The sequence below is a fragment of the Hevea brasiliensis genome, chromosome 17 (genome assembly GCF_030052815.1).
Source record: "Hevea brasiliensis isolate MT/VB/25A 57/8 chromosome 17, ASM3005281v1, whole genome shotgun sequence".
Taxonomy (NCBI): domain Eukaryota; kingdom Viridiplantae; phylum Streptophyta; class Magnoliopsida; order Malpighiales; family Euphorbiaceae; genus Hevea; species Hevea brasiliensis.
The window spans coordinates 16,657,899-16,678,317 of NC_079509.1; the positions used below are offsets into that span (position 1 = coordinate 16,657,899).

Below are 20,419 nucleotides of genomic sequence, written 5' to 3' on the forward strand. Positions count from 1 at the left end.
AATTTTTGAATCAAGAAAATATTTGACTAAGTTTTTAAGCGAGTTTTAAATAATATTGTTATATAAAATATTGAAAATTCATACTTAAAATAACAATATTCAAAAAAAAATATTTTATGTATTACTAAATTCAAAAAAAATATATTATTTTATGTATTAAAAAATTTAAATCATACATTTTATACTTTAAATTTCAAAAAATCTGAAATTACCAAAAATAAGAAAAATAGAATATTTGGTCATAAGATAAGAATGAGGACCTTGGCGACGGCGGATTCACAGGAACAAGACCATTCTATTGGGCCATAAAGAAATGACGAGAAGAGAGCGCGCCTTTGTAACGAAAAATGAAGTTTAAAACGGTGCGTTTTAATGCCAAATCCATCATCATCCATCCCCTTCTTCTCTCGTCTGTTTGTAATTGTATTGAACATAAAAGCTGGAACCAACCAAGAAAGAACGTTTTTTCCTCTCTCTCTTTCTAAATACAATTCAACTTTCATTTCCAGTCTGAGACTCTGAGATCTTTCCGTTAGGGCCTTTAATTTCTTCTCTATTAAGAAAGTAATTTTCCTTTAGTTTCGTTTTCGAATTGGATCTATATTTCTTTGCCAAGGAAGGAATATAGATCTTCAACAATGGACAATGAAGATGTGGAAAGCGGTATGGAAGACGAATTCCAAGCCAAGCACGGTGGTCGCAAGTACCGTCCGGTCGTCGCTAACGATCGCGCAGTACTCGAGATGTCCTCCATCGATCCTGGATCTTCATCCTCCCCCGTTTCTCACCAAACTAACCACAAGTAACCATTCTCTATCTATCTTTCTCTCTGTATTTGTGTGTATTGTTGTTTCTAATCACCAAACTTCAAGTTGCTCTCTCTCTCTATGTCTAAATATGTATATAAATGCATTTGGTCATGTGTCTGTATCTGTATCTGTTTCGAATGCTATGGATGTGGTTTATGCATGAATTTTCGGTTTGTATGCGGGGAAAATATGGATAATTCTGCATCTTATTTGGTGTTTCTTTTTATTTGGAGATTCAAATTCTAACTTAAGCAGGTCGATTAGTTGAATTAGGCTTTGTAAGTGGAGGATTCTGTTTTTAGAGCTTCAGTAACAGCTTTAATGGTAGTTCTATTGCTTTCTCTATATGCGTAATGTGTGTTAAATTGGATGTTTTGAGTTTAAAGATCCATTTAAGTTTCTTGTATCATCTGTTGACAATGGAAAGAAATGGAACTGGTTCATTGTTTCTCTCTATTTCTTTTTGTTAAAAAAGTTTTCTTTAGGCAACTTAGTACTGGATTAGCTTTAGCTCTTTCATTCCAACTTTTGGATTTGGGTACTACAAGTGGTTCTCCAACCCGCGCAGAAGAAAGTCTTATTTATTTATTTTTAAAAGAATGAATAGTGAATAATGATGCTTGGTTTGTTTTTAACTATGTTTTTAATGATAATGACTGCTTGTATTCACTAGTCTACTATAACAGGTTAATGACTGCTTGTATTCACTTATCTACTATAACAGGAAGGCAAAATTAGTTATCCCAGAAAACATGCATTCTGATGCAAGTCAAGGGGGCATTCCTGCTAACGGAAGTGTCAATACCTCAGAGGGGGAACACAAATTGGAATTATTTGGTTTTGATTCTCTTGTCAATATTCTTGGTCTTAAGAGGTACTTGCTTCATTCTTATTCATATTTGCTCCCCCTTGGTTGATAGCATGTCTTTCTTTTAATTTTTTTTTTTTATGCTATGTGACCTTGTAACAAACTTTTGTCAAATCGAAATTCCTAGGGTATAATATACCCTCTTTTTGTCTTTGGGGAGGGTCAGACCATGCAGCCTTTTAAGGAGGTTATTTCTATGGTTTGAACCTGTGTCCTCTGGGTTACAATGGAGCAACCTTATTGTTGCACAGAGGCTCACCATCTATAAATTTATCTCTTAGAACTGGGTTATGTAGCAAGAAATTTGTGCCTGATACGCATTGGCACTTCTTTGGCTTTTTCAACACTCCATGCATGAACAATAGACTGATATATTGACAGAGGTTGTATTTTGTGAAACACTACTATAAAGTTTATTATGAACTCATTCCCACACTTTTAGGAAGGGAGATAGGCAATAATAAAGGCTTTAATGTGAGAAGAGGCATTTCCTTGAGGTTTCAGGTTATTATTATTGAAATCTTTTTTTGTCAAAATTATTATTGAAATCTGCTTAACCATTATATTGCTATTTACTATGGATATGCTTTCAGAACTTTGTATTCTTTTGTTCTATTGCATTGCTTGTTGCATTTCATGGAATATGCTGGTTTGGCATACTGTGTTCTATATATTTGCCAATATTTGAAATTTTTGCCTATTTGTAATTGTTTGAATAATTTTGTGAAGTGTGTTTCAAGTTTCAACTAAAAAGGGTAAATTACATTAACCGTCCTTCAACATAAGTGGTTGTTTTGTTTCAATCATTCAACTTTAATTTGTTAAAATCAAATCCCTCAATTTTAGTTTTGTTTTAGAGAAAGTCCTCCTAACTTGCAATGACAAGTTTGCAGGGAAAAAAATAAAAATTATTATTTTGTCCCTTTTTTTTTTTTTTATAAATTTATCCCCTATCCCTTTTCTTCGTCCCTATCTCTTATATTTTTAATTTCTTACGCTTGAAATTAATTGATCCTTATTTATCAATTAAATTATTTTATTTTTAATGAAATTATTAGTTGTTAAATTCATTAGTAAAATTATTTTTGTAATTTATATTTTTATATTTGTTATTAATTTTTACATCTTTCTAAAGTGTAAAAAGAGTAAGTAAATTATATTTTAGAAAATTATTTTTTAAAATTAAAGGGAGTAAGTAAATTAATTAGCTCTTGAATTAAATTATTTAATTGAAATAAAAATATTAGAAAAGTGCTCTAAATTAAAGGGCAAATAGAATTATTTATTGATAAACTCAATTAAAGTTTAAGAAAATTTAAATTAATAATAAAAATTAATAACAAATATAAAAATATAAATTAATAAATTTAATAAATAATAATTTTATTAAAGATTAATTTTTTCAATAATTAAGTATCAATTAATTTGACCATAAGAAATTAATAATGTGAGAGAGGAGGAGAAAGGGGCAAAATGGTGATTTTCTTTTTGGAAAACAGGGATAAAATAATAATTTTTCTTTTTTTACTTGAAAACCTACTATTGCAAGTCACAGGGACTTTCTCTGAAGCAAACCTAAAGTTGAGAAATTTTATTTTAATAAATTGAAGTTGAGTGACTGAAATGAAATAACCATCCAAATTGAGGGACAGTTGGTGTGATTAACCCGCCAAAAACAGTTCATAACTTTGGTGATTGGCATCTGCTTTTGACTTGCTACACAGTATGACAGCAGAGCAAGTGGCAGCACCGTCTAGTCCCAGGGATGGTGAAGATGGTTCAATTGCTTACGAGCGTCCAAGGGTATGCTAATGTCTTGAGCGTCCAACTTCCTTAGTTTCCCTACCTACCATTGTAGCATCACTATTTTCCTAGAATCAATTGCTAGGTTGGAAATTGCAACAACACTATTTTAGTATTTTTTCAGAAGTGGTTGCCACATAACAAGGAATATGATGATCTATGAAGGATGTGCTGATTTATGTATACATGTTTCATGATTATAATGTAATAAGTTACTGGCCTTCTGCTTAGCTGTTCAAGTTTCTTTGTGGAATAATTTGTTGAATTTTCCAAGCCTGCAGTGGTCAGTGTTCTAATTCTTTTTTGGTGATGTGGTCTATCATTAATATGCACCTGAGCATTTTTCATGTTGCTTTAGTCTGCAAATTATGCATCTGATAACATACCTAAGGGCTATATACTGCCGTTGAGAATTTTACAGTTTTTTGCTTTATCGTATGGTGTTATGGATATGGCTCTAATTAACAAGAAACTAACATTGGAATTTGGAACAACAGTCTCGTAATTGGTAGATCCTCTTCTAAATGTTAAGATGATGAAATGTGGATCTGAAGGCCCATGGGGAAACTGCATTTCTCTGACAAGATTTTGCACTTCTGTAAACTTGCAATGTTTTTCATTCATGCATTATATCTTTAACTTGATATGAGGCTTGCTTTGCATAGGAGACTGATCTGTTGGCCTAGTATGTATTTAAAATGTTAAAAGAGTGCTGCGGTGGTGGGTATTTAAATAATTCTCACCTTTTGTTTTTGTCATGATTTCTTTTGATTTTTAAAATTTTGCATCCTTCCTGGTTTGTACCATTTTATTCCAAACTACCATTTTATAAGAATGAAAGCCTAAAAGAGGTTTTTTGGAAGTTCTGCATAATCTGTTATTGATAGGTATTAGGTTGTACCATTGTATATTTTCAAGCTGGGAACAAATGTAATATATCTTTCTGGGTAAAAAAAAAAAAAAATGACCAGATTATTTTTCTTATATTGGTTTTGCGGCTGTTAATTTTTAAATCCAAAATGTAAACATCAGACTTTGCAGATTATCTTTTAAAATTTATATAAATTTTGTTATTTTAAAATATCCAATTGCTAGTTACATTACCAACAAATTGGAGAAGTTTAGTTCAAATATATAATAGATGCATGTCCATAAACATGCAAATTCATGTTTCTGTGTGTTGGTGGTACTTTGAAAAACTAATATATTGGGATCTTGTTATGACTCATAGTGGATTTACCCCATGTTATTGTAGCGTTGTTTTGTCAAAACAAGATTAAATTGTTCCTGGAAAATGAGTTTAGCTGCATGGAACATATTCATGTCACTATTTTTTACCTTTTGACTTTTCAACCTGCTCTTTTTATAGGAATTAAATTGTGTAGCCTTTTATGTGAATGTATCATGCAGGTTAATGATGTTAAACTTGATACAATGATGGGCGTTTTTATCCCATGCTTACAGAACATATTGGGAATTATCTACTATATCCGATTTACTTGGTAAGTCTCCTATAGATTGATGTTAGTTTTGGCTTTCCTTTTTCATGACAAACTGCATTTTTTTTAGATGTTTTGTATGTAAGGTCTTTTTTTTTGTTTTTTTTTCTCTTTTATAAAAATTCCTTCGCTGTTCTATGTTACAGATTAGTGATTTCTATGCACGCTACCCTAGCAGAAATTTTGGTGATGTATATATTTTTTGATGAAAAGGGTAAATATATTAATATAGAATAACGAAAGATATGAAAAGGATGTTCATTCCTCCTACATGTAAAGAAATTAGTAAAAAATCCCTAAGCTAATAGAAAGGTAGCCATATAATCGCCCTGCATGTTATGAATCTCATAAAATAGAAAAAAGAACCCTACATGCGATTAATCTCTTAAAAAAATAATTAAAAAAAAAACATTGACAAAAAAATGAAATGAAGCCAAATACAAAACATTAGCCCCTATTGTGAAAACAAACAATGATTTTTGAAGATTCTATTATGACTAATAAGTAGAATAGGAGAAATGAGAATGTAGAGGAGAATATATGATATAAATAGGAATAGCACTATAACTGAGAAATCAGTCAAGAATTCGATGATACACAAATTCTTTTCTCTCTATTTTTCTCTCTCTCCCTCACTCTTCCTTCTTTCTTGATATCCTTCCTCTCTTCTATTTCTTCCTCTGTTCTTCTTTCCTTCCCTTTTTTCTTATTCGGTAGGTTTGGGTCTTGGAAAGCTCTGCTACGTAACAAATTAGTATCAAAGCTTTGTTCGAGGATGGGCTTTGCTTCCAAATGAAATTGTTGGAGTCACAAGCAAGTTCAAATCAGAGGCTACCTTCCCAAATTCCAAGTTTCTTCTTCAGTTCTTCTTTCCCTTCTCCTTCTGTCTTTTCTTGGAACTCTCTCGTTAAAGTCTTTCTTCCCTTCGTTCTTCTTCTTCTGTTTCCTTCTTCTTCCTTTCCACTCTCTCATTGTTTCTTCTTTTTTCTCGTTCTCCCTCTTTCTTGAAATTCTCTTCTTCCTTCCATCCTTCCTTTCTTTCTTGAAATCCAGATTTGTCTCTCTATATTTCTTTCATCCTTCTCTAATACTCGGCAATATTTTTTTCCTCTTTTCCTTAATTTCTCTCTTTTTCCCAAGAGCCCTAAAATTAAGGTTTCTTTCTTGAATCGCTTTTCTGTTTTAGGCCTGTTTAGGTTTATTTCAAATTTGATTATGAGTTTCTGATCCTTTCATTTTTCAATTCTTTTACCCAATTTTCTTGGGAGTAAACCTTTCCCTTTTGTTTCTGTTGTACCTCATACCCTAGCCCTTCTCCCATATAGAACTTTCATTGACAAAAGATTCTTCTGGGTGTAAATAAGTTGCTGGAAGGGATTCAGAAAATTGAAAGATCTAACTAGTTGCTTCTAGAGCAAAACGGTAAGGTGTTGAAGGCGATTCAAGCTTTCAAAACCAGCCTCCATATATACAAAGATTTGTGGAGTAATATTGGTGAATTGGGATTACCAATCCAAGATGCAAAGATTGAAACCAATGGAACCGAGATTTCCTAGAGTAATGGCGGGGAATTGAGAAAGACTGAGGACAATGAAACTAGGGAGGAGATGGTCTCTTTTGATGAAAAGGTAGTTTTAATGGTGGTAGAGATAAATACGTGGAAGAACATCAGAATTTTGAGAATGATCTAAAAATTGTTCAAGATTTGGAGCTTAGGAACAATTCAGAAGCTGATCATGTAAATTCAAGCAATATGGTTCAGTGTGTCCCTTCAAACAATTTGGTATCTTCGGTTGAATCTGGGATTCAAGATGAGATGGGTATCAATAGTACCATTCAGAATGTTGAAGTCTTTAGCAATGAAGGTATTTTTCTTGGCCGCAAATTTATCAAAATTTCTGGAAGCAAAAGGGTGTTCTTATTGTTGAGAATGTTTCAATGGAAGTAAAAGACCTAAAATTTTATGGTGAAGGAAAGTGTAAAAAAAATTATGGGATTTTGGTAGTAGCATATTTGGATTGAGTTCATGTAGTCTTTGTAATGATGATTCTTTTGTTGTTAACCGTGCTTGTGAGTTCTATTTTTGTGATTCCATATTTCTTATGAAAGATGAGTGAGAGATATCAAGAAGCAAAGGAAGAAACTAATTTTCTATTTTGCAGAAAGTTGTAGTCATACGATACTTAAAAGAAAATAAATTTGAAATTTGGAGGAGACAAAGGAAGAAAATTCAATTTTTGCTCCATTCTTACGATTTTGTAGCTGTTGGTGTAATTATGATGGATTGGTATGTTTGAATTAATATGGCAGTAAATGCTGTTGTCTCTGACTTGAAAAAGAAAGCAATAGAGATGTTTACAAATAGAATAAGTGAGAATAAGTCCTCAAAGGTCTCCTTAAGTGTTGTCTTACCAGAAGCATTCAAGATGTTTAGGATCATTCTTCGTTATCATAAGTGCTGCAATAAACTTTTGGAATGTCTCTTGGAGGACTCAGTGTGTCCAATCTTGCTTGTGGGTTCATTGAATTTCCTCAATGCAATTTTGATGAGGTGTAAGGGAGTTAAGGAATTGTGTGGATGGGAAATGGTGGATGAGTTACTAGCAAATTCAACTCTTGACAAGAGAGGTTTCAGTTTCTCAATGACTTATTGATGCTTGGGAGTTTGCCATTGCTGTCATATCACTTGCTGAAGAAGTTGGGGCAGAGCAATCTCAGCAAGCACATTCACGTTGGAGCTGGCCAAATTGTGTTAGGATTTTTAGTATTTTGAATATTGTTTTGTTAGTTTCCTTTTCTCATTCCGGAGGACAAAAATGATTTCAAGAAGTGGGGAATGTTATGACTAATAAGTAGAATAGGAGATATGAGAATGCATAGGAGAATATATGGTATAACTAGCACTGTAATTGAGAAATCAGTCAAGAATTCAATAATACACAAATCCTTCTCGCTTTATTTCTCTACTTTTCTCTTTCCCTCACTCGTCCTTCTTTCTCGATATTCTTCCTCTCTTCTATTTCTCCCTCTGTTCTTCTTTCCTTAACTTTCTTCTTACTCTGCTGGTGGTCTTGAAGAACTGCGCTACGTAACAGATTCTACCATTATGCTTCAACCAAACATACCATACTACTGCAATCTGCCAAAAAAAATGATAGGTCAAAAACACATAGCTTTCTTAATTTGATTGATATTTCTGAATTGATATTTTGGTGCATAATTTTTTATTGCATAGGTTCCATAGGTTCCTTTGAGTCTAAATGTACATTGAAAGAAGGGTTGAGTGTCCTCTCATTAGCGTAGTTATGTCTGATTGGTGAAATTGTAACAGCCATATACCATAAAATGAAAATTCATAAACTGCATGGCTTTTTATTTAGGATTGTAGAGGAGTTTGTGTCTTATATTGACGTGACTCCTTTTGGGAGGGTTTAAGTGGAATAACACGAATATTCATTGGGAAGCTTCTGTATATGCAAATGAGGCTTGTGAATCATAAAGGATTAATGACTGCAACATGTAGTTGTGGAACATAAAATGTTGTATCTAGCATTCCAGCTGGCATAGAGTGCTAAAAGTACCTAAGTTGTAGCACTTTTGCTAAGATTTTGAAACTTTTTCCACCTAACTAGCTTGATGGGGACAGTTTTGATTGCCTTTCCTAGCAAGGACCTGAAGGTTTTTTTTTGTTTTCCATTTTCTAAGCATGCACAACATTTTTGCTTTTCAGAATTATAGTTGCAAACCAGTTGGGTAATGTTTGGATGAGTTTCTTGGACAAGACTGGTTTTAGATGGAGCTAGTTAATAAAAATTGTGTTTTGAAACCTAATCTAGTCTGCCAGACTAGTCTAATCATTCAAATAAGTGATTGACTTGATCTAACTCAATTCAACTCAACTAAGCCTTTATCCCAAAAATTTGGGGTCGGCTATATGGATTCGCTTTCTCCACTCTGAACGATTTTGGGTTAAATCCTCAGAAATGTGTAATGTTTCTAGGTCATGTTGTACTATTCTCCTCCAAGTCAATTTAGCTCTACCCCTTTTTTTCTTTCTATCCTCTAACCTAATGTGCTCTACTTGTCTAACTGGAGCCTCCGTATGTCTACGCTTTATATGACCAAACCACCTCAATCTCCTTTCTCTCAACTTATCTTCAATTGGCACCACTCCTACATTTTCTCTAATACTCTCATTACGAACTTTATCTAGTCTAGTATGGCCACTCATCCACCTTAACATTCTCATCTCTGCAACTCTTATCTTAGATGCATACGACTCTTTTAGTGCCCAACACTCACTACCATATAACATAGCTGGTCGTATGGCTGTACGGTAAATTTTCCTTTCAATTTATTGGGAATCTTACGATCACATAAAACTTCCGTGGCACGTTTCCACTTCAACCATCCGGCTTTAATCCTATGACTAACATCCTCCTCACATCCCCCATCTACTTGAAGTACTGAGCCTAGATATTTAAAGTGATTACTTTGGGGCTGTATCACTCCATTCAAACTAACTCCTTCTTTATCACCAGTTTGGCCTTCACTGAACTTGCAATGTATGTATTTTGTTTTCGTTCTATTTAACTTAAAACCCTTTGCCTCTAGAGTACTTTTCCAAAGTTCTAGCTTTCTATTGACTCCTTCTCGTGTCTCATCTATCAAAACAATATCATCCGCAAACATCATGCACCAAGGAATACTCTCTTGTATATGTTTCGTCAGTTCATCTAAAACTAATGTAAAAAGGTAAGGGCTTATGGCTGATCCTTGGTGTAATCCAATTGAGATCGGAAAATCTCTTGTGTCCCCTCCCACTGTGCGCACAATAGTAGTTGCTCCTTCATACATATCTTTCAATACTTGTATGTACCTAATAGATACCCTCTTTTGTTCTAACACATTCCATAAGACTTCTCTTGGAACACTATGAAACATATTGTAAGATTCTTATCACTTAACAGACTGTTGGTAGCATTTTATACAATGTAATGTAATTAATCCAAATAGTTGTTAAAATTGTATAAGTAAAACAAAGCTCTTATATAGCGTTTCCTATTTGGATTGGAGTGGGGTAAGTTAAGGAAACTACAATTACTTATTTCTTACTCTCTTCCTTTGGACTTCCCATCCCCCATAGCTAGTGTAATGTTTAGATTTTTGAAATTGCAAGTACTCTGTTGTTTATTTTTGGTCTATTTATACTGATTTAGGTTTGACTTGATGCTTTGTAGCTAGTTTCTAGATTCATGTGTGTGCCCTTTTCTGGTTTGTGAAAAATTCCAGGATTGTAGGCATGGCTGGCATAGGCGAATCACTTCTGCTGGTAGCATTTTGTGGTTTGTGTACTTTCCTAACGTCAATTTCATTGAGTGCAATTGCGACTAATGGTGCAATGAAGGTATGTTTTACCTTTACTAAATAATTTCTTATCTTTTTTTATGGAAAGGCAATATTTATGTTTACTTATATTCTTTAGTTAGTAAATTTTATGTATTTCTATTTAGGTGAGATTTACATTCCTAAACAGGTAGGAGTTTTATTTCTAATTAAGTAGAGTAATTATATGAAATTATTAATGAGAAAATAAAGATGTAGCCCTTTTTGGTTCTTTCCACTCTCTCCCTTTCTTCCCTTTCTTTCTTTTCCTTCTTTTTATTCTTAAATCTTAACATGGTATCAGAGCCTGATTTGTTTCTAGTAGGTTTTCTGTCTAGTTCCTTGGTTTTCTTCCCTGTTTTTTAAGTTTCATTGTTGAGAAGCTATTGCTAGACCTGCCCTGTTTTGGCCTGTTTCTCTGCATTGCCTACTACCTAGGAGAATGACCTAGAGAGAACTACTTGCTTCACCACCCACCTGAACAGGAAGAGGGACTGTTGATCAGCCATCCACCCAAGTCCGACGACCAGAACTGTGGCGCATGGTCCATATGTGCAGGATCTGTGATTTCGCCCCTTTCCTATGCACTGGCGAATGGTGGCGCATGGGCTGCCATTCGCTCCTTTGACTTCTTCTTCTGGCATCACCTCGATGTCCTCAGCTTAGTTAAGGGGTTTTTAATTGATCTGGGATATTTTCAGGTGGCTCAAGGTTTGATACCCTAATTTTGTTGTCACATTTACAGGATCTGTCTTCACAGGTTCTGTTTCTTCTGTTTTGAGATGCCTTTATTGTCTTTTGAGTTCTACTTTCTTTGGAATTTGCTCTAATAAGGTTTTGGCAAGTGCTATCTTTGGAATTGATTTTGGGTTCTTGGTTTGTTGTCACCCAATGTGTTTTTGGCTAGAGTTGGCTGAGTAGAAGTGGTTGTTGGAGTTTGTGCCTTTTTTTGGAAATCTTGTTCCTGTTTATTACTAGTCACCATTGTTACTGCTGATATCTTTATATTGTAGTAGATTTTTTGTTAGCATTTGCTTGGATTATTCCATTCTTTTTTTTTTTCTTGGTGTTCTGTGTTGGGATTCATTGGCATTTATATTTACATGTCCAATGCTTAATATAGTGTGTTGTTCATGTTACTATGTTTACTCTATATTATCTTTCGTTAGATGCTTATTGATTGATACATACGGTTCAACTGTGCTTGTGTTCAGTTTGTTAAAAGCCTTTTTTTTTTTTTTTTTTACTAGGACCACTGTCAATGTTAGAATTATTTCTAAGCAATTTGGTTGTTATATTTAATTCTAGGGTGGGGGACCATATTATCTCATTGGTCGTGCTCTTGGCCCAGAGGTTGGAGTTAGCATTGGACTATGTTTCTTCCTTGGGAATGCAGTTGCTGGAGCTCTGTGAGTAGATATTATGAACTTTTGGTGATGCGACAATGATGACAGATTTGAGGCCTTACCAATGCATGCTGTTATCTTTATGGCTTTATCTAAGAACATTTGAGCACTTGTGTTAACATCTATACTTTCATTTGCTTTTGTTTGCGGTTTTAGTTACGTGTTGGGAGCTGTGGAAACCTTTTTAAAAGCTGTGCCTGCCGCTGGGATATTTAGAGGTAATGATTAAGAATTTTCTGCAGTAATTGGTTCCTGTATTTTTTAGATGTTGAAAGTGAGTATTGTACTAATTCATTTTTCTTTTTTTCCCCACGTTGCTAATGTAGAAACTGTTACAAAGGTTAATGGCACAATAACTTCAGAACCTATAGAAAGTCCAAGTTCACATGACCTGCAAATTTATGGGATTGTTGTGACTCTCATTCTATGCTTCATTGTGTTTGGTGGTGTGAAAATGATTAATCGGGTTGCACCTGCTTTCCTTATACCTGTTTTATTCTCTGTGTTCTGCATATTTATTGGGATTTTTTCAGCAAGGAAGAATGATCCAACAAGTGAGTCTTTAATTTTTATGGATGTGCTTTCCTTCTTTTTTTTCAAGGATGTGTGCTTGTGTGCATTTTTTTTTGCTTAAATTTGTTCTCCTTTTTATTGTTTGGGTGGAGAAATAATATAAATTCTTTCTTTGCTCATGATTGATACAGCTGGAGTCACGGGCTTAAGTTTGGAAAGCTTCAAAGATAACTGGAGTTCAGATTATCAATTTACCAATGATGCAGGAATACCTGATCCTGAAGGAAAGACTTACTGGAATTTCAAGTATGTGCTATAGTTGTAAAATTTTGTTAAAGTTGATATCATCAAATTGTCCTGTTTGTGATGGGATTTGGTACTATTTTTGTGGGATCATTTCAGAAATTCTGTCAGCCTGGGGCTTGCTGTTTTTCCACACTGGTTTATAGTCAAAAAAAAGTCACCAGGAGATGTTTCTTTGATGAGTCAATGTGTAAATAGTGATCTTTTATTGGATATCTACCTTTTTCCTTTTAGGTAAAAAAAAGTAGGAAGTGCATGTCATTACTAACAAAGAATCAGGATCTATTGGTGTCATGTCATCTTTGACTGTTGTAAAATAAGTGGACTAGGCAGTTTTTTTATTGTCTGATTTAGTGTTATCTTAGTTCCACTAAATAATTGGTATGGGAATTCCTCAAATAAGGCATTCTTTTGATGAATTCCACAGTTCCTCCCCCCACCCCACCTCCACACATACACACACAGAAAAAGAAAAAAGAGTTGTTTTGGGGGGGGGGGGGGTGGGGGGACGCGTGGGGCTGCACAACTACTATGTTATATTTCTGTAATTTGGTTGTCCATGTAATTCATGCATTACTCGAGGCATATAACATTTTCCTTCATGGATTACTATTTGAATTTTGGTGTCATCAAATTCTTATGGGTCAACCAGGTATTTCAATGAAGCATGACACTGCATTTTCTGAGAAACAAGACTGGAATGGAATCCTTTTCATGCTTTTTATAACTTCCTTAATGTTTTTGGTATTTCAGTGCACTGGTTGGTTTGTTTTTCCCTGCTGTAACGGGAATTATGGCAGGCTCTAATAGATCAGCCTCACTCAAGGACACACAGCGTTCAATTCCTGTTGGTACATTGGCTGCAACTCTTACAACTACTGCATTATACCTGATTTCTGTGTTATTTTTTGGAGCACTTGCAACCAGAGACAAACTTTTAACTGACAGGTATTTGTATGTCTTCTAAATTGGCACCTTTATTGTGCAAACATATAACATCTTTGTTTTTCTTAAACATTGAAATTCAGTTCCCTCTTAATTTGTTTGAGATGCATTTGTGTATATTCCTTTTTTTGTTTGTTGTCTTGGATTGTTCTCCAATAGCTAGTTGTATTCAACTATTCAACAAGTCATGAGGAATATACCTGCAATGCCCTTTATTTTTTTTAATCATCATATTTTTTATTATTGCAAATTACTAACAAATGATGGCGTTGGGAAGTGTGGTTAGGGCCTTAGAGGATAGATTTCAAAAATTTTATCTAGGGTTTCATGCATACATACAAGTGTATTATAATCCTAGCCTTTTTCTAACGCCCTAAAGCATGTCAAAACACTCTTTTAACATGCATTTGTGATTCATTTGCCATTAAGGATTGAGGTTTAACAATTAAACCTAGCAAACCCTAACTAAAAGAGGGTTTAAAGACAACTAACCTGAAGGGGCGCAGAATCAAACTTCTTGCTCCCTTTGGTAATCTCCAAGAGCACCACTTGTTGCTCCTCTAGCTTGTCTACCACAAGCTTCCACCAAGATCACCTTAGGCAGCCCAAGTTCTCTCTTTGATGCTTGCCAACCATTAACAATTAGGGTATTTGCTTTAGGTGATTTCTATGGATGTATTTGAGCTAGAAACCTTTTCTAGTGTCTTTGATTCAAGAAAGAAACAAGCTTTCTTTCTATCATCAATGGAGGAAAAAACACAAGAAGGAGAGAGAGAGAAAGGTTGCCGTCCAAGGTCTCAAGGAAGAAGAAGAAGAAGTCAATTCTTCTTATCTTGTATTTATATACAAGAGACAAAACCCATTAATGGAGTGCCACATGTCAAGCTCCAATTTAATCTAGCTTTTTATGTGTCTTAATCTCATTATGACACTTGTCAAGACAAGATTAAATCATCAACAATCATCTTCCATCACATGGAAGACAAATGGTATACATCCATGAGTGACATGTGTCACTGACACATGTCACCTTGTAAAATTATCGTTTTGCCCTTGTAATGAATTTTGAATTCTCAATCCAAAATTGTAATTTCTCCCTCAAATTAATTTATATCACATATAAATTAATTAATTAATTAATCTCCATTAATTAATCTCACTATTAAATTTATATTTAAACTCTTTAAATATAAATTCAACTTTCATCAAACATCCAATATTCAAGATTTGGTTTCAAGTGATGCTAGGAACTTTGTAATCTTATTGCAAACCAAATCTATTTAATTAATTAATTAAACTATTTAATTAATCAATTAAATCATAATTTACTTGGTGGTTAACTTATGTAGGTGTGTGACTTACTAGAGTCACCACTAATTGGCAATGAAAAATGATATTAACTCTTAATATCATTAGAACTCTTCCAACCTACAAATGATTTCCCAAAATCATTTTAGGCATCTCAAAGACCATGATTGACACCTAGCATAGCATGCCATGGCCACCCAATTAGCAATAAGAAATATCTTAAAATGAACCCTTAATCATACATCACCATGCATTAAAATCCTTCCGTATTATATCCCAATCCCATTAAGGGTCATGGTTGAGTCAAACCCCTCATTGTGCAATCTTATGCACTCATTTGAAATTTGATTCTTAACATATAAGACTTTACCATCAGGAAACACCTTTCTTGAAAAAGTCATCCGTCCTGACTAGGAATTTAATCTTGTCAAGAACAGCTCAAATCCGCATAGGACTTTTAACCCTGTTTACTCAAGGCAATGAATTCCCTCTTGATTGAACACCTATCCCAACATATGACTAATCTGAGTTAACACACACCGAAGTATCCATACACAGTACAGATATGTAAGTGGTATCAAACTCAAACTACCCATTTAAGAGACAACCGTGTCATCTCAGGTTTAAGAATTATATGCACTAGTATGACACAGACAACATTTTATTGACTCTAGTAAACGCCATGTTCATGTTATTTGAACGTCACAAGTTCGACCTACTTATCTCATAAGTGTCCACTGTATTTATCCCGATATCTCATATCAGATGGCATGAGACTCGCCATTCCATATTCATCAGTATCTCATACTGATCAATGGAGATAAAAAGAGGTAACAGCTCTTTGGATATAATGTACCCACCAAAATATCCTTTAGCTGCGAACTCTGATTTATAACAAATGTCCCTTGTATTCTGCCACTCATATTCTTATCTCATAAGAATAGAACACATAACATATTGCTAATGGGCAATTTCAAATAAATATGGTATTAAGCACACATAACATTTAAATGAAACGTTCATTGCCATTATAATATTTACAATGTTATTTACAAGTTACAAGATTAATGCATGCTCTAGGGCACACATAACTAACAGCAAAAGCATGTCTGCTGCCATATATTGTCACTAACTGACAAGCATCACATCCTTGTCAACTAGCTTTTCCATTTGGTTGTGGATTGTCTCCACATTCAATGTCCTACTATATATACTGCTTCTGCTTGTGCTAATTTAGAATTGATGAACCTTAGTTATCATGCTAAGGAGAATATAGGTAGGATGTGCAAGAGTACATGGGATATAAATGCGGATATTCTTTGATGCCTTAAGTAGATCTAATATTTTACAAGTTATGACTAGTTATTTTCACTGGTATAAAGTTATGAGTTGTGCACCTGCTCATGTTCCAAAAGGCAGAACAGCTAGATTTGTAGGTCTTCATTTCCTTTTACATGCTTGGGCATGTTTTTATGATTTCCCTAGTCTGTTGCATCTTTCCTCCTGATTTTGTTTCCTTGGATATTGTTTAATTGAATTAAAACATTGAAATATGGTTGATCTCTTGGCAAAATTTTGTAGAGCATATCTGCTGGTTGAGTTGGTGAAACTGGATTTATCATTTGCATGTTAGTTCTCTTTGCTGTTACTGAACTGTACCTTTATTGTAGGTTACTTACAGCCACCATTGCTTGGCCATTCCCTGCAATTGTATATATTGGTATTATTCTTTCAACTTTAGGAGCAGCTCTTCAAAGCCTGACAGGTGCTCCACGCCTACTTGCGGCAATAGCAAATGATGATATTCTGCCTGTTCTCAACTACTTCAAAGTTGCAGATGGGCTTGAGCCTCATGTTGCTACACTCTTTACCGCATTTTTATGTATTGGGTGTGTCATCATTGGGAATCTGGATCTTATCACACCAACTGTAACTATGTTTTACCTTCTGTGTTATGCTGGTGTGAATTTGTCTTGCTTCCTTCTGGATCTTCTAGATGCTCCCAGTTGGCGTCCACGATGGAAGTTTCACCATTGGAGCCTCTCTCTTCTTGGGGCATCACTTTGTATTGGTACGTCTCCTTTGACTTTCTTCTTTTTCTGTTGAAACTATGTTCATTAGAAATTTGGCATCTGTACTTGCAGATATTTAATTCTCCTTTTGCAGTTTTTTTGTTGCCCAAAATTAACATTGAGCTATTAGGATAGTTATACAGTACGGGGTGGGATATCCTTTCTGCCAGTGTTAGTATCAGTACTTGAATCTGTTGGAATCTGATGTCTCCTGATAGTAGAAGAATGAGGAAACTTGCAATTAGTATTTCTGAGGGGCTTTTGAAAATCTGATTTGTACTTCATTTAGAGTGTGGAAAATGAGAAAAATGCCATATTTTACTTCCCTTTTGGTGCATTAAATGAATAGATATTCTGGAATATTGTGCCATTCATGTAAGGTCCCTTATCATTCCTTTGTGTGCTACCAATGGATTGCTTTAGATGATGTATGTATATATGCCACTAGTTTCAAATTTCAACCCAATAACCTGTTAAACATTGCTTTGGATGATGTGTAACTTTTTAAAACATTTTAAAACATTTCCAACTCGAACCTGCCCTCAAAACCTCTTTCCTGCTGCTCACATTTCAACATAATATGCTCTTGCAGTTCTTGGTAATGCTATTTGGAAATCGTCATGGGTACAGGGTATTATTTATGAAATTTTGCACATGTTTGTCTGCATTTATGTAAGTCATGATATAATATGTGACAACAAATCACAGTTTCAAGTGGCAGTCATCATTAAACAAGCACATCATAACATAGTAGATTCTTGCTATGTGAACATGCCCAAGTTTGTGTGCAACTACATACTTGTTTCCTTCTTTGGATGTGCCATTTATACACTTGTGTGGATATTTGTTTATTGGAAAATATGTCTTACTGCTACCTTTTCGCCCTGCAGTCATTATGTTCTTGATTTCTTGGTCATTCACGGTTGTGTCTCTAGCCCTTGCCAGCCTTATATATTATTATGTGAGCATTAAAGGAAAGGCTGGGGACTGGGGTGATGGCTTCAAGAGTGCATATTTTCAGTTGGCTCTTCGTAGTCTTCGATCACTAGGAGGTATGTATTTTGTCCTAGAGGAGTTACAGCTAGTAATCTCTCTCTCTCTCTCTCTCTCTCTCTCTCTCTCTCTCGTGTGTTGTGGGGTTGGTTTCTCAAAGTTTAAATGCAGGAAGCAGCACTTTGTGTTTGTAATTGTGTTATTGCATGTCGGTTTTATTCTGGTTTTTATTACTTGTAATCTATATGATGTCAGTAAGCGTAGTTGATAGATCAGAGAAATACAATGTCAATTATATCAAACTTGTGTTTTCCTTTGTTTCTTCTTTCTTATTATACCCTTCTAATTAATCATCTGTAAGCATGTAATGTTATAATGTTAATTGTTTTTGCCATTTGAAGCATGCAACGTTGGTTTCAAACATATAACATTGATAATGTAATTCAGTATAAGGAAAACCAAATTTAGGATTTTTTTAATTAATTCTTAATTATGATTTTTTTCTGTAAATTTTCTATTTTTGTAATTTAGGAATGCAGCAATACTTGGTGGTTTTAAGTTGAATTTAGGTTTAGAAAAGTCAACAGGGTTAGCTGAAAAGGGTTTAGAATCTTCCTAGATTGGGATTCCAAATGTCTAAACCAATACTTAATCAGAAGCCAATTCTTTGCATAAGAAAATCCCAAATGAAAATAAAACTGTTCCTAAATAGTACTAAAACCTTAAATTTCTTTCTGAGATCTGGATTTTCTCTTCTTATGAAGTGTTGGAACTCACTATTGATTTTTGCACCGTCTTTTATATATGAATAAGCTTTCCAATCCTTTTAGGGATTTATAGAAATTTCTTGCAGATGCTTGTTCTAATATCGGTGCATGAATGATTTTATAGCTTAGGAATTATAAATGGTAACTTCAATTTGCTGGACACATGTACTATTTGAGATATGGGCATTATGCTGTCATTTGAAATTTTATGGTGGACAACTTGAGTCCGGGAACCTGCTTGCTTAAAAGTTTTATAGCTCAACAAAGAGTTTCTTCTAATAATTTGATTATCCCCCTTTTCTTTACATATTTGTGAATACAAACACATATTTTTATTGTGGTTGACGTGACAATACATTTCCAGCCAACCAAGTCCACCCTAAGAATTGGTATCCCATCCCTCTCATATTCTGCCGGCCATGGGGAAAGCTGCCAGAAAATGTACCTTGCCATCCCAAACTTGCTGACTTTGCAAATTGCATGAAAAAAAAGGGTCGTGGGATGTCTATCTTTGTATCTATATTAGATGGAGATTACCATGAACATGCTGAAGATGCCAAGGCAGCCTGCAAGCAACTTGGCACCTACATTGATTACAAAAATTGCGAAGGTGTAGCAGAGATAGTTGTAGCACCGAATATGTCTGAAGGCTTTCGTGGAATAGTCCAGACTATGGGTCTTGGCAACCTCAAGCCCAATATTGTGGTTATGAGATATCCAGAAATATGGCGTCGTGAAAACCTAACTGAAATCCCAGCCACCTTTGTTGGGATAATTAATGACTGCATTGTTGCAAACAAAGCAGTTGTTATTGTCAAGGGTCTTGATGAGTGGCCCAACGTGTATCAGAGGCAATATGGTACCATTGATCTGTATTGGATTGTAAGAGATGGTGGTCTAATGCTTCTCCTTTCCCAGCTTCTTCTTACAAAGGAGAGTTTTGAGAGTTGTAAAATTCAGGTCTTCTGCATTGCAGAGGAGGATTCAGATGCAGAGGAACTTAAAGCTGATGTGAAGAAATTTCTGTATGATCTTCGGATGCAGGCTGAAGTGATTGTTATATCAATGAAATCATGGGATGCACAAGCGGAGGGTGGATCTCAACAAGATGAATCACTAGAAGCATTCACTGCTGCACAACGGCGAATTGCTAGATACTTAACTGAGATGAAGTCGAGAGCTGAAGGGGAAGGGAATGTGCTGATGGCCGATGGGAAACCTGTGATTGTGAATGAGCAACAGGTTGAGAAGTTCCTGTACACGACCCTGAAACTGAATTCAACGATATTGAGATACTCTAGAATGTCTGCAGTTGTACTTGTGAGTCTACCACCACCTCCAGTCAACCACCCAGCCTACTTTTACATGGAATACATGGATCTATTGGTAGAAAATGTGCCAAGGCTCTTGATGGTAAGAGGATACCGCAGAGATGTTGTAACACTATTCACATAGTTGCCACTGGATCTGCTTCCCGGTATCTGGGTGCCGCATTCCTCATTGTTCATATATATATATATATATATATATATATATATATATATATTCCCCTCTTCAATTTTTGTAGTTTTAAATGTTACCTTCATTCTTTTCACCCTCATTCAGGCAAAAGCGGCATTCTGCTGTTAAACTCGCTAGTTGTTATAGAAAATTTTGAATTGTACAGCCCTTCTTGGGATGTGCATTTGATATACAATACAAGCCAATTTTGAGGCTATGATGCAAGATTAGGACTCATTTTCATTTTA

The 20,419-nt window shown here is 34.8% G+C and overlaps 1 protein-coding gene across 3 annotated transcripts; it reads left to right on the forward strand.

The window, feature by feature from the left end:
- The first annotated feature begins 391 nt into the window (after positions 1–391).
- On the forward strand, positions 392–20,419 carry LOC110645660 (cation-chloride cotransporter 1). Of its 3 annotated transcripts, XM_021798883.2 has the most exons (13): positions 392–802; positions 1,534–1,683; positions 3,402–3,480; positions 4,891–4,982; positions 10,272–10,386; positions 11,673–11,773; positions 11,927–11,988; positions 12,097–12,324; positions 12,475–12,589; positions 13,340–13,534; positions 16,510–16,910; positions 17,802–17,963; positions 19,036–20,419. In XM_021798883.2, exons 1-13 carry the CDS (start codon positions 639–641, stop codon positions 20,124–20,126), a joined length of 2,955 nt encoding a protein of 984 aa, XP_021654575.1. In that variant the 5' UTR covers positions 392–638; the 3' UTR covers positions 20,127–20,419. The 3 variants fall into 3 exon arrangements, with proteins under 3 accessions (XP_021654575.1, XP_021654577.1, XP_021654578.1); XM_021798885.2 differs by lacking the exon at positions 12,097–12,324; XM_021798886.2 differs by lacking the exons at positions 392–802; positions 3,402–3,480 and having other exon boundaries at positions 1,561–1,683.

What these genes read in the sequence shown, in the direction of transcription:
- LOC110645660 (XM_021798883.2), top strand. Translation starts at nt 639, where the DNA reads ATGGACAATGAAGATGTGGAAAGCGGTATGGAAGACGAATTCCAAGCC. An exon ending in AATATTCTTGGTCTTAAGAG is followed by an intron (nt 1,684 to 3,401) that starts GTACTTGCTTCA and finishes CTTGCTACACAG; the next exon opens with TATGACAGCAGAGCAAGTGG. An exon ending in TTGCTTACGAGCGTCCAAGG is followed by an intron (nt 3,481 to 4,890) that starts GTATGCTAATGT and finishes TGTATCATGCAG; the next exon opens with GTTAATGATGTTAAACTTGA.